The sequence below is a fragment of the Perca flavescens genome, chromosome 21 (genome assembly GCF_004354835.1).
Source record: "Perca flavescens isolate YP-PL-M2 chromosome 21, PFLA_1.0, whole genome shotgun sequence".
Taxonomy (NCBI): Eukaryota; Metazoa; Chordata; class Actinopteri; order Perciformes; family Percidae; genus Perca; species Perca flavescens.
The window spans coordinates 446,069-471,838 of record NC_041351.1 but is presented as its reverse complement, the minus strand read 5'-3'; the positions used below and the strand labels follow the sequence as shown (position 1 = coordinate 471,838).

The 25,770-nt window shown below is 40.8% G+C and overlaps 2 protein-coding genes across 2 annotated transcripts in view; both read left to right on the top strand.

The window, feature by feature from the left end:
* The window catches only part of tcerg1l (transcription elongation regulator 1 like), a 43,766-nt gene extending 37,714 nt beyond the window's left edge, over positions 1-6,052 (top strand). Inside the window, exons 12-17 of the mRNA XM_028568473.1 lie at positions 13-164; positions 1,250-1,331; positions 1,859-1,961; positions 4,085-4,174; positions 4,278-4,396; positions 4,653-6,052. Of these exons, the coding sequence (XP_028424274.1) occupies positions 13-164; positions 1,250-1,331; positions 1,859-1,961; positions 4,085-4,174; positions 4,278-4,396; positions 4,653-4,809 (703 nt within the window). The 3' untranslated portion in view covers positions 4,810-6,052. The remainder of the gene's footprint in view (positions 1-12; positions 165-1,249; positions 1,332-1,858; positions 1,962-4,084; positions 4,175-4,277; positions 4,397-4,652) is intronic.
* Positions 6,053-12,547: 6,495 nt separating this feature from the next.
* The window catches only part of jakmip3 (Janus kinase and microtubule interacting protein 3), a 42,188-nt gene continuing 28,965 nt past the window's right edge, over positions 12,548-25,770 (top strand). The window contains exons 1-3 of the mRNA XM_028568472.1: positions 12,548-12,682; positions 14,476-14,718; positions 21,141-21,380. Of these exons, the coding sequence (XP_028424273.1) occupies positions 12,548-12,682; positions 14,476-14,718; positions 21,141-21,380 (618 nt within the window). The remainder of the gene's footprint in view (positions 12,683-14,475; positions 14,719-21,140; positions 21,381-25,770) is intronic.

Below are 25,770 nucleotides of genomic sequence, written 5' to 3'. Positions count from 1 at the left end.
GTTTGTTTTCAGGTGTGTTGTGTGGACCGGAGATGACCGGGTCTTCTTCTTCAATCCCACAATGCACCTTTCTGTCTGGGAGAGACCGGGGGAGCTTATTGGTCGAGACATCAGCCGCATCATCATGGACCCGCCCCACAAGAGAAAGAAGAAAACGTCTAAATGTCTGTCAATCAAACTGTTAAATTATTGACCCAATCAGAGAGATTGACTGATAATAACTTCCCCATATAAAACAGAATAATAATAATAACAACGTCCTCAAATAATACAGAATAAAAATAACTTCCTCATATAAAACAGAATAATAATAACAACTTCCCCATATAATACAGAATAATAATAACTTCCTCATATAATACAGAATAATAATAACAACTTCCCCATATAATACAGAATAATAATAACTTCCCCATCTAATAAAGAATAATAATAACTTCCCCATCTAATACAGAATAATAATAACTTCCCCATCTAATAAAGAATAATAATAACTTCCCCATCTAATACAGAATAATAATAACTTCCCCATCTAATAAAGAATAATAATAACTTCCCCATCTAATACAGAATAATAATAACAACTTCCTGATCTAATACAGAATAGTAATAATAATAATAATAATAACAATAACAATAACAATAATAGCTTCCCCATATAATACGGAATAATAATAATAATAATAATAATAATAATAATAACTTCCCCATATAATACAGAATAATATTTACAAATAGTTATTAAGTAATTCATGCAGCTTGTCACATATGAACATGCAGACAGTAGAGAGGAGTTCATGTTAAATGTGAGATTATTGTTTATGACACTAGCAGTAAAAATCGTAGAAGTAAAGATCGTGGCAATAAAGATCGTAGCAGTAAAGATTGTAGCAGTAAAGATCGTAGCAGTAAAGACTATAGCAGTAAAGATCGTAGCAGAAAATATCGTAGCAATAAAGATCGTAACAGTAAAGATCGTAAATGTCCAAAAAACAGTTTCCAGATCGTAGCAGTAACGTTCGTAGCAGTAAAGATCGTAGCAGTAAAGATCGTAACCGTGAACATCGTAGCACTAAAGATCGTAGCAGTAAAGATCATAGCAGTAAAGATCGTAACCGTAAACATCGTAGCAGTAAAGATCGTAGCAGTAAAGGTCGTAGTGATTGTTGTGATTCGGTCTATAAAATATATTTTTTTAAATTTCAGTAATTAGAAAACAGAACAAACTGATGAACTCTGTTTCTGACAGACATCCTTCCCAGCTGTCAATTACCTGATCTCCATGGTAACGACGAAGACGAAGATGATGAACACATCTCCAAAAGGAACAGGTGAGTCTGAGCAAGCCAATCAGAGTGCAGAACAGAGACAAGGTCAAAGGTCTTGTTTCAGTGTGAAGGATTCTCAAAAAAATAACCTCTCCTGTCTGATTGTCTGTCTGTCCGTCTGCCTGCCTGCCTGTCTGTCTGTTTGCCTGTGTGTCTGTCCGTCTGTCTATCTGTCTCTCTCTTTCCCTGTCTGTCTGTATGTCTCTCTCTTTCCCTGTCTCTCTGTCTGTCTGTCTGTCTATCTGTCTCTCTCTTTACCTGTCTCTCTGTCTGTTTGTCTACCTGTCTGACTGTCTGTGTGTCTGTCTGTCTCTCTCTTTCCCTGTCTGTTTGTATGTCTGTTTGTCTGCCTGTCTGTCTATCTGTCTCTCTCTTTCCCTCTCTGTCTGTCTGTCTGTCTCCCTCTTTCTCTCTCTTTCCCTGTCTGTCCGTCTGTCTGTCTGCCTTTTTCTCTCTGTCTGTCTTTCTGTCTCTCTCTTTCCCTGTCTGTCTGTTTGTCTGTCTCTCTTTCCCTGTCTGTCTGTCTTTAGAACAGAGGAGCCTTTGTCTCTTGTCCCCCGTCCAGGAGAAGTTAAACTTCTCCCCCTGGAGCTTCGTATCGATCATTTTAGGGAAATGATGCTCGAGAGAGGGGTAATACACAAAAACACACACACACAGAGGGGTAATACACATAAACACACACACACACACAGAGGGGTAATACACAAAAACACACACACACAGAGGGGTAATACACATAAACACACACACACACACAGAGGGGTAATACACAAAAACACGCACACACAGAGGGGTAATACACATAAACACACACACACACACAGAGGGTAATACACAAAAACACACACACACAGAGGGGTAATACACATAAACACACACACACACAGAGGGGTAATTCACATAAACACACACACACAGAGGGGTAATACACATAAACACACACACACACAGAGGGGTAATTCACATAAACACACACACACAGAGGGGTAATACACAAAAACACACACACAGAGGGGTAATACACAAAAACACACCCACACAGAGGGGTAATACACAAAAACACACACACAAAGGGGTAATACACACAAACTCACACACACACAGAGGGGTAATACACATAAACACACACACAAAGGGGTAATACACACAAACACACACACAAAGGGGTAATACACACAAACACACACAGAGGGGTAATACACAAACACACACAGAGAGGGGTAATACACACACACACAGAGAGAGGGGTAATGCACACACAGAGGGGTAATACACACAAACACAGACATATACTCCTTTCAATTAAAAAATACTTTACAAAATACTTACTGGACTTCAGCAATCTTCTAAGTGACGAGAGATGAAAAGAAGAAATTGAACCTTTTCAGCTGTAGTTTAAGATTAGGGAACTGTAGACAAGATGATGGGTGAGACAGTTCTTTAGAAAGACTGCCCTCCCCTAGCCTCGTGAGCCCGTCCTGATCTGGCGAGCTCCAGTTTTCCACTCCCAGATCAGTCTGGCATCTTGAGATAGAGAAAATTTGGAGCCGTTAGCCAAACAACCGGGCCAATCAGCGTTGGTTTTGAGGTGGGTTGGTGGTGATAGACAGATGGTTTATCCAATCAGCTAACCAGTATTTTCAGACAGCGGTAGCCGCTTGCTAATGCTTTTTTTCTCTTGGATCCTTCTTTTGGAATATAGAGCGGGAACCTGAAATGGTGTCTTTTGTTCCTAAATTCTCGTTACACAAACGGCAAATCTCCTTTACTGACATGTTGCTTGCTTGCTGAGCTAACGAGCTATGCTTTGCCTGCAGCAGCAGCAGGGGCGGGCTTGTGGTTGTATTGTCATACGCTTCGTGGATCTGATTGGTTGATTTGGCCCGTCTATCACCAACATAGGTGATAGACGGTTCATCCAATCAGCTAACCAGTATTTCTGCCCCTTCCCAAAAGTCCTCCAACGGAAAGTTCCCAGATGGATATGCCGAGCAAATGCGAAGCAATCCATCTGGCGGAGTCAGGTTAGCCCCCCAAGAAAATGCTGATGCAGCCGCATTAATGAGATGGACAGAAACCAATGGCCCAGTGAATCTAGTGATGGTTACAGTACTGAACACATGGATTTATATTAGAGAGGTTCTGATACTGATACCAGTATCAGTAAAGCCTCCGGTACTGCCTAAAATGCTGGTATGGGTATCGGCGAGAAATGGAGTTTATGCACCGATCTAATACCACGTAATTTAGCCCCGAAGAAAATCTACTTTAACTATTTACTATATTCATGTTCTTTTTTCCGTTATGACTCGCTGTCAAACTGGATAATTATAGAAAGTCCTGTGGCGTTCGTTGTTTGTATTTGTTCATGTTTCAGAGATAGTAGTATACAACTGTTAAACATCATATCATACAGAGATAGTAGTATACAGCTGTTATATATATCATACAGAGGTAGTAGTATACAGCTGTTAGACAACATATCATGCAGAGATAGTAGTGTACAGCTGTTATACATATCATATCATACAGAGATAGTTGTATACAGCTGTTAAAACATAGTAAAATATATATGTATTTCTTATCACGGCAGTATCAGATCATTACCATTGGCCAATACGCAAGTTCAGGTATCAGAATTGGCATTGGGAAAGAAGAAATTGTATTGAAAAATCTCCAGTTCATAGTACAATAAAGTATAAAAGACTGAAATATATAAAAGTGAGTAAATATATTGCTGTGTGTGTACGGAGGTGTCGGCATTTTCCACCTGGGAGAAGGAGCTCCATAAGATGGTGTTCGACCCTCGATACCTGCTGCTGACCTCCGAACAGAGGAAACAGGTTGGTGTCAGCATATCACATTCATTCGCATCTGTGATGTCACTGTGACATCATTGTTTCCTGTGTGATGTCACTGTGACATCAGTGTTTCCTGTGTGTGCAGGTATTTGATCAGTTTGTGAAGAGCAGGGTGAAGGACGAGTACAAAGAGAAGAAGAGTAAACTCCAGAAAGCCCGAGAAGGGTTCAAACAGCTGCTGGAAGAAGCCAAGATCACCAGCAGGTAACACTCGTTCATTATTCACCACTTCACGCGTTCATTATTCACCACTTAATCTAAGTTTCATTTCTGGGATGGCCCTTAATCAGATTACACTGATTGGCTCCGCCCCTAATATTTACTCTGACTGGCTCCGCCCCTAATGTTTACACTGACTGGCTCCGCCCCTAATGTTTACTCTGACTGGCTCCGCCCTTACTCTCTGGCGTCACCACGTCAACGCGTTAATCATTATGTTTCTCTTCTCTTTTCTCTGCAGGTCGACCTTTAAGGAGTTCTCTGCTCGTTACCGTGGTGACCGGCGGTTCGAATCCCTGAACAAGAAGAAGGAACAGGAAGTAGTCTTTCACCATTACATCACATCCTTAAAGAAACGAGACAAGGAGAACCGAGCCAGGCTGAGGAAGATGAGATGAGACCGCTGTCTCAGAACCCGACAGAATCATCTAGAAGCTTTTAAAACTTTTTAGAACTCATTCAGAACCTTCTAGAACCTTCCAGAATCTCCCAGAACTTTCCAGGACCTTGAGGGACCTTCCAAGACCTTGGGTGACCTTGATTGAACTTCTGTTCCCACGCTGAGCAGATCGTTGATTACACGTTTCAAACTCTCCTGGTTCTTTTGGATAAACTGGATACCGAGACGGGACCGGGACCAGTGGATCTGACTGGTTCTGACTGTTTGTGGTTATAGAGAAGTTCCCGGACCAGCAGCGTGAGACTGGTTCCTGTGTTCTGGACTGATGTCATGTGGACCTTTGACATCTGAGCCATCAAGTTGAACTGCTCAAACTTGACTTCAAAAACAATTAAAGCACAAAAGAAAATGTCTGTTCATCTGTGTGACTGTTTACCCCTCTGGCCTGGCTGGACCAACTAATCTATCTATCAACCAACGATCAATAAATCAACCAATCAATCATCCAACCAATCTATCTATCAACCAACAACCAATCAACCAACCAATCATCCAACCAATTAGTCATCCAACCAATCAACCAACCAGTCTATCTATCATCTAACAACCAATCATCCAACCAATCAATCAAACTTTATCTTTCACTCCTTTCACACAGTCAGTGCTTCCCTGACTAGCTGAGAATCAAACAGAAGAACCTGTTGAACAAGTGGAGGATAATGCACACAAGAAATAAAAACAAAAATGTATTTATTAAACCAGTAAAACGGATACGGATACTGATACGAAGTGTATTTACAGATATTTGTGTAGTAATGGAGAAACTACAACCAGTTGAAAACCACTGAAGATGATGAAATGCACCTTGGGAGTCGTAGTTGACTTCTCTCCTCCAGTATTTTCATTCACAGACTTCTTGTAGCTTTGACCAAATAAATCATAACTCATCTTTTGTTTCATTGTGCAGACTGTTACTAAGGAACCTTAAATAACTCGCTGCTATGCTGATCCTTAGAGGAGAATTGAATTGATTGGCTCAGCCAGCCACCCCCCTGCGTGCACACACACACACACACATGTCGTCTGTAAACCAGCTGATCTGAACAGATTCACCTCCTTCCTGTCTAATGTGTGTTTGTATGTTTGTTATCAGGATGTTGCTGTAAACAACATATTTTTGATGTGATGTAAGCCCCGCCCCCTCACCTGTCAGCACCATGGTAAACTGTGAGTAGACAGAGTTTGTGTCCAGATGTTTTGATTGGATGCCTTTTGGTGTCCTTACTTTTCATTGTATGTGTCTGTGTTGAAATGACTTTGTGTTCTGACGTTTCATTGGCTGTTGTTCATAGTGGGTTTTGATTAAACTGTTTGTCGGAACCACCTGTGGTGTTGTTTTTGTTGTTTACAGGTTTACAGGATCTTCCTTTCTTATGATGGATCTTCAAGGAACCACTAGAACCTACATTGACGGTCAAATGACAGATGTTGTCAGGTGTTGACGAAGCTAATCTGTTAGGATGTTTGTACACACTGAGGAAATCAACTCCAAATGCATGACTCACAGCCAAAGTAAAAGGGTTTGAGTTTGAGTTTAGTTTATTTATGAAAGGGGACAGTGCAAATTAATAAAACACATGATTTCCCATGGGTTAAAAAAGCCAGAATTAGCCAAAAGGCTATTTTTCATCTGTTCTCCCGTGCCTTCGCTGTTAAAAAAAGGCTTTTGTAGAAGTTTATTTAAACAATACTCACAAGCAAAGGTGTCAAAATCAAAAGGCACAGCTCAAAGTCAGGGGTATAGCAAAAGGTCTAAAGTAACACTGGGAAACACTAAGAAACAGGCTGGAACACTGGCACGAAGGACAAGATGATCTGGTGACTGTGAGAGGACAAAGGGTGAGCCTATTTACACTGTGACAGGGGAGACTATTAAACACATGAGGGTGAGGAAAGATCGGAAGTAAAGAGGTAAGACCCTAAATAACATAATCAAACAGGAAGTGACAAAAATATGAGAATCAAAAACATGACCTTAAGTGCAGTAGCTAGACACGACAGCTGCACTGCATGGATGGATTCCATTTCAGCCCAGTTAATAGCGGCGGTGCAACATTACTGAAGGTATTTTCTCTGTAGTCCTTCAGTGTCATCTGAAGAGCACTTGTACTTCTCTGTAAGACTAGTAGAGAGGTACTTCAAGGATGTCTTTGCTGTAGAGGCAGATCTTGCTGTGACATTGTGGAAAATGAAACCATTTATTCATGTATGAAGTGATGATTTGCTCCATATTCTCCACGCTTGTTATTAGGACCTTATAGACGGTGAGTGGCGGTGAGATTTAGGGGAAGGAGTCCAAACTGTAAGCACCTCAGGGCGTATTACAGTAACGTCCTTTTATAAGTCTTAAGTTTTAAGTTGATGCAGGGAGAATCTACAGTAGGATTTTCACCAATTTGTTATTACAGAAGCAAATCCTAATTCTAAGAATCCTATCTTATCTTGGCGGAAATCCTAAATACTCAATCCAATCGCTGATCAACTTTTATGTCTGTTACAGAGCAACTGAAGCTACTTTTCTTATCTCCCTGAGCTAAAAAACGTTGTTGTAACACACATTGAAACCGTGCTAATTTAGATTTTTATTTGGTCTGATACCCGACCCTTGTTAACCAATCAATAACTGATAAAGGACAAGCAGCTAACAAAGTCCCCTAACTAGGACTCCCTTAGCTGCTTGTTGGTCCCAGGCTAGGAAATACTCTGTGCATTCAGTGTCTGTGGACATCTGTGGACTTGTAATACAGCCACCATGTTGCGTGCATTTACGTGGAAAGATGCAGCCACTTTCCTGGAACTGCTTGCACTTCCCCACAACTGGTACAAATATGCAGCTGTCGTATGTCCAAGCCCGTCTCAACCGTTTCCACCAAAGGTTTTCAGCTGTGTTTCTGCCCGGCATAACGTTACTCTGTGTAGGCCAGCCGGTTTAACCCGCCGGTCCTCATCGATCTAGAGGAACGTGTCATGTAGCTCTGCCCAGTGAGTTCACAGTTGTTAGCTCAGTGGTTATCTTAAAAGAAGAAGCTTGTATGATAGACAAGCTGATGTTTTCCTAATCAGGTTACTAAACTGTTAAGATAGGATTGATAGGATCTGTAAGTGAATATGTTTCTGTAATACGTTACCAGATCTTTACTTTTTTTGGCAACCAGTCTTATTGTACTCTACTTGTGGCTTGTAGCATCTTTGACGGCTGCTCGGACACTGTTAGTGTTTGGTTGTCACGATGCAGTCCTTTGTGTCTCTAAGCAACCCTTAACTGTGGAGATGCTTCCACATTTGTTTAGCTTTATTTAAGGATGTGATCCGTTTGTTTGTGATAAAAATATCACATATCAGATTTTCTGTTTCCTCACCGAAGCGTGTTTGATGGTTTTTATGCAAATAACAAAATAACAGGATTTTGACTGTGTTTCTCTGCAGTGTGTCTGCACTATAATAACTGTGAAACAATGTGATTGGAAGAGCCTGATTTCACACAGCTGAGATTTTAATTTACATATAGACTATATTTATTTTAAGCCATGTCAGCCATTTAAAATCGTGAGGGGAATAAGTTAGAAACTATCAAGTCATTACAGCTGCATCTTTTTATTCCCGTAAAGTTTAATGTTTAATTAGACTTCAGATGTTCACCTTCAACCCTAACAGAGGGTTAGCCTAACCCTAACCCTAACCCTTTTCCAGGGCAAGTGATGTTACATGACCATGTAATTGATGTCATTAAGAGTTCCTATATAATCTATACTGTTGCGCAGTGGTGGCCTAGTGGTTAATGAAGCAAGTTTGTGTCTGGGAGGTCACTGGTTCAATCCCCAAACAGGAAAAATGACAGAAAAGTGAAAGTGCTTGTCCCCTCCTCCCATGGCCCTTAACCCCAACCGCTCCAGTGGAGCTGCTCAGTGGCAGCAGATCAGACTGTGGTTGTACTGGGCAGATTCCAGTATGAATGTGATCAGATCAGACTGTGGTTGTGCTGGGCAGATTCCAGTATGAATGTGATCAGATCAGACTGTGGTTGTACTGGGCAGATTCCAGTATGAATGTGATCAGATCAGACTGTGGTTGTACTGGGCAGATTCCAGTATGAATGTGATCAGATCAGACTGTGGTTGTGTAATGGGAAAAATTACATTTAAGCATAATTCCTTATATTTTTATGTTTTATTTCTACTTTAATTCTCTCACAAATGCTTAAAGAGTCTATCTTATTTCCCACATGTAGATTTTGATTCTAACTTTGTGAGACATCCAGTCTGGAACATCATGTGAGCACGGTTAGCCTGAACCGATAAAGGTACAAGGTCACCCTAAAACTATTTCTAGTTTTCCCATGCCAGTTCAGATGTAACTGGGGGGTGAAAGTCATACAGGGAGGAGGAGGTGAGATGACTCCAAGATGTCTCTTGTATTTCTCTGATTGTCTTCATGTGTATCAGATTGCTTGTCAAATTTGTAGCGTCATACTAATCCTAGTGTGTGTGTGTTGTCACTCTGAAGATGTATATAAGCCTGGTGTTTCTGTTCACTCATTTGAGAAACTGACTCCACATTGGGCTGCGGCCTTTTGTGAAATCATGTTGGTCTTATATTTGCAAATATATATATGTTTTTAATAAAATACAAAAACCCAACTTGGTTTTAGTCTCAGTCTGTCTCATTTGTTTCAATTTACTAAACTCTGAAAACTCTTGACACTGGGCAGATTCCAGTATGAATGTGATCAGATCAGATCAGAATGTGATAATAAAATGAGTTGTTCTCAATCGACATACATACATAAAATGAAGGTTAAAAAAAAAACATATCTTTGTGTCACTGCAGTCCAAACATTTAACATCAAACTTATCAGGACTTAATCTGAATCAATCTGCTTAACAGAGTAAATTTGATCCATGACATTCTTTTATATTTTATTAAAAAGTAAACGTGTCTGAAATACTTAAAAGAACATGGAACAGCAGACTGCCTCCAGAAATCTGGAAACCTGTCAAGTTTTCAGAGCAGTTGTACCACGGAAATTCTTCTACTGAGGCTATGTGATGATGGTGAGTGTCCAGCAGAGGGAGACAGAGATGTGATGATGGTGAGTGTCCAGCAGAGACAGAGATGTGATGATGGTGAGTGTCCAGCAGAGGGAGACAGAGATGTGATGATGGTGAGTGTCCAGCAGAGACAGAGATGTGATGATGGTGAGTGTCCAGCAGAGGGAGACAGAGATGTGATGATGGTGAGTGTCCAGCAGAGGGAGACAGAGATGTGATGATGGTGAGTGTCCAGCAGAGACAGAGATGTGATGATGGTGAGTGTCCAGCAGAGGGAGACAGAGATGTGATGATGGTGAGTGTCCAGCAGAGGGAGACAGAGATGTGATGATGGTGAGTGTCCAGCAGAGACAGAGATGTGATGATGGTGAGTGTCCAGCAGAGGGAGACAGAGAAGACAGACTGGTTCAGCTCTGAGTCACACTGAAGGATGCTGGGAGGAGGAGGAGGACGCCAGCAGAGGCTGCAGAGATGCTAACAGCACCGACACACAAACACACACACTGACAGCAGCTAACTGCAGCTAACTGCAGCTAACTGCTAACACAGACAGAGAGACAGACAGGGAGACACAGACAGAGAGAAAGACAGAAAGACCGGTGGAGGGGAGCTGATGCTGGCAGGAAACACTCACAGTGAGCTGCAGTGAAGCTAGCTACTGAGCATGTTAAACTACTGACACACACACACACACACACACACACACACACACACTCAGCAATGCAGTGTCCGAGGCTTCCTATTGGACGGTGAGTGATTTGTCTTTTCAAGTGTTCAGTTAGGCCTGCACTGTCAGTGTTAGTGTTTGTGTCTGTGTGTGTGTGTGTGTGTGTTTGTGTTTGTGTTTGTGTGTGTGTGTGTGTGTGTGTGTGTGTTTGTTTGTGTGTATGTGTGTGTTTGTGTGTGTGTGTGTGTGTGTGTGTGTGTGTGTTGACGTGGCAGCAATGCTTCACACAGGATTAGTTTCAGTGTGTGTGTGTGTGTGTGTGTGTGTGTGTGTGTGTGTGTGTGTGTGCTGCAGAACAACCACAAACTACTCGTGCAGGTACTTCTGATACAGAAACTAGTACTGATAATGTAACCTGCAGGGCTTTAGGGTTATTTGTTTAGGTACCAGAGTGCACCCATGAGGGTTAAGTTGTGGCTTGAAGGTAACTACTCCTACGGTGGCAAGTTTACATACTTTAGTCAACTTTAACTATGAATGAAAGAGTGTTTTGCTGCCTTGAAACAACGTGGAACTAAGCAAACCAAAGATTGGATATAAAACTGGTGTAGACCCCAGATGGCTTTAGATAAAAGCAAAAGCTGTAATGTTCATCCTGACTGAGTGGAGCTCAGCAATTCACAAATCAACCTTCTCACAGCAGGTACAAAGCTTTGTGGTTCAAATACAATGATTTCAAACTTTTAAAAGCATATTTAGATGTTAGTTAGGTTAATAAAGATCCAATCGACTCAACAGCAGAGATGGCGGTTTGCACAACTCTCCACTGCTGTTACGTAAACATTATAACCACTTTGACTATAAAATGAAAAGATCTTTTGCTGCCTTGTCATCTTTACTAGTTAACAGTTAGACACCTGTAAGGTGAATGTTTTCTTGAATGTTACTCATTTCATGAGTCTGACCTCATGAATCAATCAACACATCTTAAATGTGAACATAACTACTGTGACTTTTCCATCTGCTTTTATCGTCTCTCTGCATCACACATTGAGTGAGAACTCTGATTTATAAAATTAAATATAATCTGGTGTTTAACGTGCAGGTAAACTCACTGTGATGTTAACGAAAAAGATTTAAGCTAACCGGACCCTACCGGTAAAGGTCAGAGTGACACTGGCTGATAGATGTGTTTCTGCGTGTCTCTAGCTGCATTATAAACTGTTCCCTCATTACTCACTATCCCCTCTATAGTGTTTTTTAAATAGTGAACTATATAGTGTTTTTTAAATAGTGAACTATATAGTGTTTTTTAAATAGTGAAATATATAGTGTTTTTTAAATAGTGAACTATATAGTGTTTACTAAATAGTGAACTATATGGTGTTTTTTTAAATAGTGAACTATATAGTGTTTATTAAATAGTGAACTATATAGTGAATGACCAAGCCAGATTTCAGACACACTTTGTGTAGGTAGATGCTCGGGTAATTTCTGATGGAAGCGGGTCCAGCATGACATAAACGAACGAAAAAACTACTTGTAATACGTGCTACAACAGAAACATACAAAAGCTCGGTCTCTAACATGTCAAACATGGAAAATTGAAATACTAAAACGACTTACATTTATACACCAAAGACTAGTCAATTTTTCCATCCTGCCTCTGGGAGAACACCACTGTGTTGCATTGTGGGACACGGGAGGAAGATGTAGGCTACATTGTATGTACTCTCAGATTAGCTGTGCATTATGGGTATATCATAGTGGACTATATAGTGAATGAAATTAACCAATTAAGAATTGAACACCATTACAAAATGGCGAACACTCTATATAGGGAACTACTTCTGTTATATGGAACGGTTTCTACACTGCTTCTGTGTCGACAGGTCCAGATGTAGTCCATCTTCAGGTTGACGGGCAACTTATTGGGGGGGCGGAGCCTGCAGCTGGTGGTGATGTCAAAGAGAGGAGCAGCGTGGCGAGGCAAGGGGGAGCGACCTGACGCCATGGCAACGCTTCAAGCAGCAAATGAAGAGCTAAGAGCCAAACTGACTGACATCCAGATAGAACTACAACATGAGAAGAACAAGGTAAGGACTAAAAACCCCAGGGACCTGCTGGGATCTCTTTTAGGGTGATTTCACACCTGTAGTTCTGTAGATTAGGTGAGATTGGGCTAAAGTTGCAGCATTGCTGCATTTTTTCATTTGGTTGTGTTAGAGTTCACACTGCACTTTGTCCAACAGCAAACACTGTGAACAAATGCCACACGGTTGAAATGTTCACTGGTGTGTTAGAAAGAATATCTGAGTGAAACTGGCCAAGACTTCTGATTTCAGAAATAATGTCTTGTTTGTAATGTTTTGGTTCACTTCCTGTAGTTGGGTCAGATCCTTCTAATCAAAAGTCAACTGAACTCCGTGAAGACCCCTGTTTTCAGTCGGATTAGAGTTCTTTAGTTTGTTCCACATCAGAGTTTAATGAGCTTTCACACCGCCCCAGACCAGCCAGACTATCAGACCAACCAGACTATCAGACCAAACACTGCAGACTATCAGACCAACCAGACTATCAGACCAACCAGACTATCAGACCAAACCAACCAACCAGACTATCAGACCAACCAGACTATCAGACCAAACACTCCAGACTATCAGACCAACCAGACTATCAGACCAAACACTCCAGACTATCAGACCAACCAGACTATCAGACCAAACCAACCAACCAGACTATCAGACCAAACACTGCAGACTATCAGACCAAACACTCCAGACTATCAGACCAACCAGACTATCAGACCAAACACTCCAGACTATCAGAAAAACCAGACTATCAGACCAACCACTCCAGACTATCAGACCAACCAGACTATCAGACCAACCAGACTATCAGAGCAAACACTGCAGACTATCAGACCAACCAGACTATCAGACCAAACCAACCAGACTATCAGACCAACCACACTATCAGACCAAACCAACCAGACTATCAGACCAAACCAACCAGACTATCAGACCCAACCAACCAGACTGGCATCGGAGTGTAAATGTGTGTGACGGATTAAATGATGAGCAGGTGGCACCTTGTACGGCAGCCTCGGCCACAGTGTATGAATGTGTGTGAATGGTGAATGGTTCCTGTACATTGTTAGAGCGCTTTGAGTAGTCGTTGAGACTAGAAAAGCGCTATATAAGAACAGTCCATTTACATTTACTATCAGACCCAACCAACCAGACTATCAGACCAAACAAACCAGACTATCAGACCAAACCAACCAGACTATCAGACCAACCAGACTATCAGACCAAACCAACCAGACTATCAGACCAAACCAACCAGACTATCAGACCAACCAGACTATCAGACCAAACCAACCAGACTATCAGACCAAACCAACCAGACTATCAGACCAACCAGACTATCAGACCAAACCAACCAGACTATCAGACCAAACCAACCAGACTATCAGACCAAACCAACCAGACTATCAGACCAACCAGACTATCAGACCAAACCAACCAGACTATCAGACCAAACCAACCAGACTATCACACCAACCAGACTATCAGACCAAACCAACCAGACTATCAGACCAAACCAACCAGACTATCACACCAACCAGACTATCAGACCAAACCAACCAGACTATCAGACCAAACCAACCAGACTATCAGACCAAACCAACCAGACTATCAGACCAACCAACCAGACTATCAGACCAACCAGAATATCAGACCAAACCAACCAGACTATCGGACCAAACCAACAAGACTATCAGACCAAACCAACCAGACTATCAGCTTAAACTCTCCAGACCATCAGACCAAACCAAAGGGTTCAGTTAAAACCAAACCAACCATGTGAGTCTGTCTCTGCCCAGGTCAGCCGTCTGGAGAGAGAGAAGAGTCAGGAGGTGAAGGCGGAGCATCACCGGGCGACTGTCGCCGTGACGGAGCTGAAGACCAAACTCCATGAGGAGAAGCAAAAGGAGCTGGCCGTTACCAGGGAGACGTTACTACGGCAACACGAGATGGAGCTAATGAGAGTCATCAAGATCAAAGACGGAGAGATTCAGCGTCTAAACGGACTGGTGCTAACGCTGAGGGACGGATCCACAGACAAGGTACATGTCTACCTGTCTGTCTGTCTTTCTACCTGTCTGTCTACCTGTCAACCTGTCTACCTGTCTGTCTGACTGTCTGTCCGTCCGTCTGTCTTTCTACCTGTCTGTCTACCTACCTGTCTACCTGTCTGTCTGTCTGTCTACCTGTCTGTCTGTCTGTCTACCTGTCTGTCTGACTGACTGTTTTCCAGTACATCAATCCATTTTCCGATGTGTTCTCCAGACCTGACCGTTTCTGACTGGTTATAACTCCAATCCAATCCAATTTTATTTATAGAGCGCATTTCACAGATAAGAAACCAACAAAGCGCTTTACAAGGTACATACAAACATACATCGGGTAAAGAAAATACAGCATGACATGAGGAGAGACGAGGAGAAAAAGGCAACTCCCAGACTATGCCCCCACTAGGAGCACAGTGTAGGAACAGGAAAAAAACCCTCAGCAACATAAGCACATAACCAGTACAAGGGCACACAAGACAAGCAATGGGTGAGGGGAGCCTTGGGGGGCATGGGGTAGGGGGGGTGTTGGGGTGCAGGTAGTCCAGCACAGGCAAGCAGACATCTGGTCCTGCAGCCAAACAAAGGCGCTGGTCACAGACCCGCCCGCCTCTCTGGGGGTAGAAGCGGTGAAGGCGCTGGATTGGGTGTGGAGGGTGATTGCATATCTGTATATATGTAAGAGTTCGTGTGTATGTAGGCCTGAGTAGTCAAGCTACGTCTGGCCCCCGTTATCTGGTTTTCTCAATCTGCACGATTGTCATTGCGATACACAGCCGGTTGCCATGGAGTCAGCCTTGAAACAGGACCCAGTCCGAGTCAACAATCAACAGGTGTCTGTGGGAATCGGGTAGGGAACGCAAGAGTGTGCCTCGCTGCAGTGCTCCAGGGGGAGGTGACTATTCAACACCGGCCTCGGCCAAGGCCAGCGCTGGTTCAGGGAGCCGAAAAAGATAAGATTGGAATTTGTTTTGTCTTAGGGCCAGGAGCCGCAGTTAGTCACTCTCAAATTCTCTGAAATGTCCCCTCTGGTCTCCGTATCGATCAAATTTCCTTGCCAAAACCGTGAGTTTCCCCAAGATGTTGTCCAGCCTATCCAGAGCTGACAGTCTCTCCAAGATGGTATCCAATTTTTGGCCCGTGGTGATCATAGTATCCAATTAGTGGCTCATGGTGGTCAAAGTCACAATTTGAGTTCCGACAGCTCTGCCCACGGCTTCAACCATGACGGGCAGCCTGGTATTTTGCTCGGTTCCCGTCCTCTTCTTAATTTCTCGATAAACCAGGGCAGTGCCTGAGCCAATCAGCAAAAGACCTGTTATCATGGTTCCGAAAAGGTAGATATCTTCAATGTCCTCCACGGAAAGAACCGCCAGACACACGACCCGCCACCTCTCCCACGCGTCCATCGTGTAGCCAGCTGCGAAGGTCCCGGCAGGGCAGTCAGGTTCCCCCGAACCCGAGCTTCTCGTCGAGAGGATGGTGTCAATTGCGCTGAGAGACCAGTTGATCAAATCCATAATTCGTAGTTTAGGAGCAGTGCAGCTCTAGAAGTACACAGAGGCAAAGACTAGAGAGAGAGCAAAGCAGGGCAGTCAGGTTCCCCGAGAGCACCCGAGGCACTGACTGGGAGAAAATGTGACCGCCTTCACAGAGAGCCAAACGAGAATAACTGACTGTTTATAACTGACTGTTAATACCTGACTGTTAATAACTGACTGTTTATAACTGACTGTTAATACCTGACTGTTTATAACTGACTGTTAATACCTGACTGTTAATAACTGACTGTTTATAACTGACTGTTAATACCTGACTGTTAATAACTGACTGTTAATAACTGACTGTTTATAACTGACTGTTAATACCTGACTGTTAATAACTGACTGTTAATAACTGACTGTTAATAACTGACTGTTAATAACTGACTGTTTATAACTGACTGTTTATAACTGACTGTTTATAACTGACTGTTAATAACTGACTGTTAATAACTGACTGTTAATAACTGACTGTTTATAACTGACTGTTAATAACTGACTGTTAATAACTGACTGTTTATAACTGACTGTTAATACCTGACTGTTAATAACTGACTGTTTATAACTGACTGTTAATAACTGACTGTTTATAACTGACTGTTAATAACTGACTGTTAATAACTGACTGTTAATACCTGACTGTTAATAACTGACAGTTTATAACTGACTGTTTATAACTGACTGTTAATACCTGACTGTTAATAACTGACTGTTTATAACGGACTGTTAATACCTGACTGTTAATAACTGACTGTTTATAACTGACTGTTAAACTGACTGTTTATAACTGACTGTTAATACCTGACTGTTAATAACTGACTGTTAATACCTGACTGTTAATAACTGACTGTTTATAACTGACTGTTAATAACTGACTGTTAATAACTGACTGTTTATAACTGACTGTTAATAACTGACTGTTAATAACTGACTGTTAATAACTGACTGTTAATAACTGACTGTTAATAACTGACTGTTAATAACTGACTGTTTATAACTGACTGTTAATACCTGACTGTTAATAACTGACTGTTAATAACTGACTGTTAATAACTGACTGTTAATAACTGACTGTTTATAACTGACTGTTAATAACTGACTGTTAATAACTGACTGTTTATAACTGACTGTTAATAACTGACTGTTTATAACTGACTGTTAATACCTGACTGTTAATAACTGACTGTTTATAACTGACTGTTAATACCTGACTGTTAATAACTGACTGTTTATAACTGACTGTTTATAACTGACTGTTAATACCTGACTGTTAATAACTGACTGTTTATAACTGACTGTTTATAACTGACTGTTTATAACTGACTGTTAATAACTGACTGTTAATAACTGACTGTTAATACCTGACTGTTAATAACTGACTGTTTATAACTGACTGTTTATAACTGACTGTTAATACCTGACTGTTAATAACTGACTGTTTATAACTGACTGTTAATACCTGACTGTTAATAACTGACTGTTTATAACTGACTGTTAATAACTGACTGTTAATAACTGACTGTTAATAACTGACTTTATTACTGTTATAACTGACTGTTTATAACTGACTGTTAATACTGTTAATAACTGACTGTTAATAACTGACTGTTTATAACTGACTGTTAATAACTGACTGTTAATAACTGACTGTTAATAACTGACTGTTAATAACTGACTGTTAATAACTGACTGTTTTATAACTGACTGTTAATAACTGACTGTTTATAACTGACTGTTAATACCTGACTGTTAATAACTGACTGTTTATAACTGACTGTTAATAACTGACTGTTTATAACTGACTGTTAATAACTGACTGTTAATAACTGACTGTTAATACCTGACTGTTAATAACTGACTTTTAATAACTGACTGTTTATAACTGACTGTTTATAACTGACTGTTAATAACTGACTGTTTATAACTGACTGTTAATAACTGACTGTTAATAACTGACTGTTAATAACTGACTGTTTATAACTGACTGTTAATAACTGACTGTTAATAACTGACTGTTAATAACTGACTGTTAATAACTGACTGTTAATAACTGACTGTTAATAACTGACTGTTAATAACTGACTGTTAATAACTGACTGTTTATAACTGACTGTTAATAACTGACTGACTTTAATAACTGACTGTTAATAACTGACTGTTAATAACTGACTGTTTATAACTGACTGTTAATAACTGACTGTTAATAACTGACTGTTTATAACTGACTGTTAATAACTGTTAATACTGTTAATAACTGACTGTTAATAACTGACTGTTAATAACTGACTGTTAATAACTGACTGTTAATAACTGACTGTTAATAACTGACTGTTAATAACTGACTGTTAATAACTGACTTTAATAACTGACTGTTAATAACTGACTGTTAATAACTGACTGTTAACTGACTGTTAATAACTGACTGTTTATAACTGACTGTTAATACCTGACTGTTAATAACTGACTGTTTATAACTGACTGTTTAATAACTGACTGTTAATAACTGACTGTTAATAACTGACTGTTTATAACTGACTGTTTAATAACTGACTGTTAATAACCTGACTGTTAATAACTGACTGTTTATAACTGACTGTTAATAACTGACTGTTTATAACTGACTGTTAATAACTGACTGTTAATAACTGACTGTTTATAACTGACTGTTTATAACTGACTGTTAATAACTGACTGTTAATAACTGACTGTTAATAACTGACTGTTTATAACTGACTGTTTATAACTGACTGTTAATAACTGACTGTTAATAACTGACTGTTTATAACTGACTGTTTATAACTGACTGTTAATAACTGACTGTTAATAACTGACTGTTTATAACTGACTGTTTATAACTGACTGTTTTATAACTGACTGTTTATAACTGACTGTTAATAACTGACTGTTTATAACTGACTGTTTATAACTGACTGTTTATAACTGACTGTTTATAACTGACTGTTTATAACTGACTGTTTATAACTGACTGTTAATACCTGACTGTTAATAACTGACTGTTTATAACTGACTGTTAATAACTGACTGTTAATACCTGACTGTTAATAACTGACTGTTTATAACTGACTGTTTATAACTGACTGTTTATAACTGACTGTTAATACCTGACTGTTAATAACTGACTGTTTATAACTGACTGTTTATAACTGACTGTTTATAACTGACTGTTAATAACTGACTGTTTATAACTGACTGTTAATAACTGACTGTTTATAACTGACAGTTTATAACTGACTATTAATAACTGACTGTTTATAACTGACTGTTTATAACTGACTGTTAATAACTGACTGTTTATAACTGACTGTTAATAACTGACTGTTTATAACTGACAATTTATAACTGACTGTTAATAACTGACAGTTTATAACTGACTGTTAATACCTGACTGTTAATAACTGACAGTTTATAACTGACAGTTTATAACTGACTGTTAATAACTGGCTTTTAATACCTGACTGTTAATAAATGACTGTTTATAACTGACTGTTTATAACTGACTGTTAATAACTGACTGTTAATAACTGACTGTTAATACCTGACTGTTAATAACTGACAGTTTATAACTGACTGTTAATACCTGACTGTTAATACCTGACTGTTAATAACTGACAGTTTATAACTGACTGTTAATACCTGACTGTTAATAACTGACTGTTAATACCTGACTGTTAATACCTGACTGTTAATACCTGACTGTTAATAACTGACAGTTTATAACTGACTGTTAATACCTGACTGTTAATAACCTGACTGTTAATAACTGACAGTTTATAACTGACTGTTAATAACTGACAGTTTATAACTGACTGTTAATACCTGACTGGTAATACCTGACTGTTTATAACTGACAGTTTATAACTGACTGTTTATAACTGACTGTTTATAACTGACTGTTAATATCTGCTTGTTAATACCTGACTGTTTATAACTGACAGTTTATAACTGACAGTTTATAACTGACTGTTAATACCTGACTGTTAATACCTGACTGTTTATAACTGACTGTTAATAACTGACTGTTAATACCTGACTGTTAATAACTGACTGTTAATAACTTAATACCTGACTGTTAATACCTGACTGTTAATAACTGACTGTTAATAGCTGACTGTTAATACCTGACTGTTAATAACTGACTGTTAATAACTGACTGTTAATACCTGACTGTTAATACCTGACTGTTAATAACTGACTGTTAATAACTGACTGTTAATAACTGACTGTTAATAGCTGACTGTTCATACCTGACTGTTAATAACTGACTGTTAATAACTGACAGTTTATAACTGACAGTTCATAACTGACTGTTAATACCTGACAGTTGTTAATAACTGACTGTTTATAACTGACTGTTAATACCTGACTGTTAGTACCTGACTGTTAATAACTGACAGTTTATAACTGACAGTTTATAACTGACAGTTTATAACTGACTGTTAATACCCGACTGTTAATACCTGACTGTTAATATCTGACTGTTATTAACTGACTGTTAATAGCTGACTTTTAATACCTGACTGTTAATACCTGACTGTTAATAACTGACAGTTTATAACTGACAGTTTATAACTGACTGTTAATACCTGACTGTTAATACCTGACAGTTAATAACTGACTGTTTATACCTGACTGTTAATACCTGACAGTTAATAACTGACTGTTAATACCTGACTGTTAATAACTGACTGTTAATACCTGACTGTTAATACATGACTGTTTATAACTGACTGTTAATACCTGACTGTTAATACATGACTGTTTATAACTGACTGTTAATACCTGACTGTTTATAACTGACTGTTAATAACTGACTGTTAATACCTGACTGTTATTAACTGACCGTCTGTCCCCCCCCAGGTGCGGAGTGCCCTGCTGGCGGAGGGGGAGGAGGCCAGGAGGAGCTGGGAGGCGGAGCGTTGCCGCCTCCAGCAGGAGGCCCATGAGCTGCGAGGAGCGAGGAGAACAGCTGAGGAGGCTCTGGCGTCGGCTCAGCAGGCCTGCCAGGCCCGAGCAGCCGAGCTGCGATCTGCTCATCATCAGCACCAGGAAGAGCTGAACCGCACCAAGAGAGACTGTGAGAGGGAGATCCGCCGGCTGGTACGACTCATACACACATACACCACTGGTTACACACATCTGGACACACACCACTGGTTACACACATCACTACATACACCATTGGTTACACACATCACTACATACACCAATGGTTACACACATCTGGACACACACCACTGGTTACACACATCACTACATACACCACTGGTTACACACATCTGGAAACACACCACTGGTTACACACATCACTACATACACCATTGGTTACACACATCACTACATACACCACTGGTTACACACATCACTACATACACCACTGGTTACACACATCACTACATACACCAATGGTTACACACATCATTACATACACCACTGGTTACACACATCACTACATACACCACTGGTTACACACATCACTACATACACCATTGGTTACACACATCACTACATATACCACTGGTTACACACATCACTACATACACCACTGGTTACACACATCACTACATACACCACTGGTTACACACATCACTACATACACCACTGGTTACACACATCACTACATACACCACTGGTTATACACATCTGTACATACACCACTGGTTACACACATCACTACATACACCACTGGTTACACACATCACTACATACACCACTGGTTACACACATCACTACATACACCACTGGTTACACACATCTGGACACACAACACTGCTTACATACATCACTACATACACCACTGGTTACACACATCACTACATATACCACTGGTTACACACATCTGGAAACACACCGCTGGTTACACACATCACTACATACACCACTGTTAACACACATCTGGACACACACCACTGGTTACACACATCACTACATACACCACTGGTTACACACATCACTACATACACCACTGGTTATACACATCTGTACATACACCACTGGTTACACACATCACTACATACACCACTGCTTACACACATCACTACATATACCACTGGTTACACACATCTGGAAACACACCACTGGTTACACACATCACTACATACACCACTGGTTACACACATCTGGACACACACCACTGGTTACACACATCACTACATACACCACTGGTTACACACATCGGTACATACACCACTGGTTACACACATCACTACATACACCACTGGTTACACACATCACTACATACACCACTGGTTACACACATCTGTACATACACTACTGGTTACACACATCACTACATACACCACTGGTTACACACATCACTACATACACCACTGGTTACACACATCTGTACATACACCACTGGTTACACACATCACTACATACACCACTGGTTACACACATCACTACATATACCACTGGTTACACACATCACTACATACACCACTGGTTACACACATCACTACATACACCACTGGTTACACACATCACTACATATACCACTGGTTACACACATCACTACATACACCACTGGTTACACACATCACTACATACACCACTGGTTATACACATCTGTACATACACCACTGGTTACACACATCACTACATACAACACTGCTTACACACATCACTACATATACCACTGGTTACACACATCACTACATACACCACTGGTTACACACATCACTACATACACCACTGGTTACACACATCACTACATATACCACTGGTTACACACATCACTACATACACCACTGGTTACACACATCACTACATACACCACTGGTTATACACATCTGTACATACACCACTGGTTACACACATCACTACATACAACACTGCTTACACACATCACTACATATACCACTGGTTACACACATCTGGAAACACACCACTGGTTACACACATCACTACATACACCACTGGTTACACACATCTGGACACACACCACTGGTTACACACATCACTACATACACCACTGGTTACACACATCGGTACATACACCACTGGTTACACACATCGGTACATACACCACTGGTTACACACATCGGTACATACACCACTGGTTACACACATCACTACATACACCACTGGTTACACACATCACTACATACACCACTGGTTACACACATCACTACATATACCACTGGTTACACACATCACTACATACACCACTGGTTACACACATCACTACATACACCACTGGTTACACACATCACTACATATACCACTGGTTACACACATCACTACATACACCACTGGTTACACACATCACTACATATACCACTGGTTACACACATCACTACATACACCACTGGTTACACACATCACTACATACACCACTGGTTACACACATCACTACATATACCACTGGTTACACACATCACTACATACACCACTGGTTACACACATCTGTACATACACTACTGGTTACACACATCACTACATACACCACTGGTTACACACATCACTACATACACCACTGGTTACACACATCTGTACATACACCACTGGTTACACACATCACTACATACACCACTGGTTACACACATCACTACATACACCACTGGTTACACACATCACTACATATACCACTGGTTACACACATCACTACATACACCACTGGTTACACACATCACTACATATAGCACTGGTTACACACATCTGTACATACACCACTGGTTACACACATCACAACATACACCACTGGTTACACACATCACAACATACGCCACTGGTTACACACATCTGTACATACACCACTGGTTACACACATCTGTACATAGACCAATGGTTACACACATCACAATATACACCACTGGTTACACACATCACTACATACACCACTGGTTACACACATCACTACATACACCACTGGTTACACACATCTGTACATACACCACTGTTTACACACATCTGTACATACACCACTGTTTACACACATCTGTACATACACCACTGTTTACACACATCTGTACACATGTGTCTCCAGGGTCCGTTAGCTTTCACCAGAAATAATTTCAGCCACAATGACTTCTGGTGTTCCACAGCGGTTTTGTCTTGTTGCATTTTAGGTCTGAACTGGGCTTTTCAGAGCATATCCAAATAGTTTTATATTTGTGTTAGTTACAGTCTTTATTTATGTTTCCCCTGATTGCCAAGACTTAGGAAAACAATTTTCAAAAGCCAAGAGTCTTGTTCATTATTGTCCTTTTGTGATTTCAATACATTTCTTAGAGTTTTTCCTTTGTCTGTAAAACCATCCCTGCAGCATACATACCATGATAGCCAAGTTTCTCCTGAAAGAAATGACGTATATAACTTGATTGTGCATAACAGGGTTGAGGTTATGAAAGCATTATTACACACGGAGACCAGGGGAAACAAAGGTTGGAAATAAAAAGGCTTGGACCCCAGAGGGTTTTAGATAAAAGCTAGATACAGATACAGAAGTTTCTACAGTCCACCAAAACATAAATACACATTCATACAGCATTCATTTCCAGCTTTTAAAAGCATGTTTAGATGGCAGTCAGGTTAATAAAGAGCCAATCAACTCAGAGTAGAGATGATGGTTTCCACACGTCCCCACTGCTGTTACTCTAGAAAAAAGGCCACATAAACTTAGGAACCACAGTTGATTTCCAACCAAATGTTCCCCCGATGGACTCTGATGAATGAATGAATTATAATAAACATGAACAAGAAGAAAAGAGAAAACAAACCCTGACTGAGCTACACAGAGTGGTACAGCACAATGAAAAGACCCTGTTAGAGTCAGACACAGCCTGGTACAGCAGCAGCAGCCCCCAGACAGAACATACTCTGTTTTTACACACTGACGCTGTTTCCTTCACTTCAGTAAATGACTGACTGTGAGCCGGGGTCGGGTATTAAAACACGGTGCTAATATGTCCCCGGTTCCTGAATGACCGATATCTCCCAGGCCAAATGAAGATTTGGATGCCTCTTAACTCCCTGGGGCTGCATTTTCCTGTCCCAGGGCTCGCATTCGACAGGCATTAACATATTTATGTCCGAGCTCGCCCCTAGCCTGACCCGAGCCCAACCCGAGCCTGACCTGAGCCCGACCCAAGCTCAACCCGAGCCCGACCCGAGCCCGACCTGAGCCCAACCCGAGCCCAACCCGAGCCCGACCCGAGCCTGACCTGAGCTCGACCCGAGCTCGACCTGAGCCCGACCCGAGCTCGACCCGAGCCCGACCCGAGCCCTACCCGAGCCCGACCCGAGCTCGACCCGAGCCCGACCTGAGCCCAACCCGAGCCTGACCCGAGCCCGACACAGTTAAAATCTCATTTAATCATACTAATGACACATGTCCGTGTGTTTGTGTGAAAGCTTTTTATAAGCAACTCTAGGAAGGCATTCAGAAATGTCAACAGATGAGGCATCAGCGCACACGGGGCAACAAGCGCACATTAATCAGCTGTTTAATTTAAAATGTAATAATGCCTTATCCCCCTGATGTTACCGG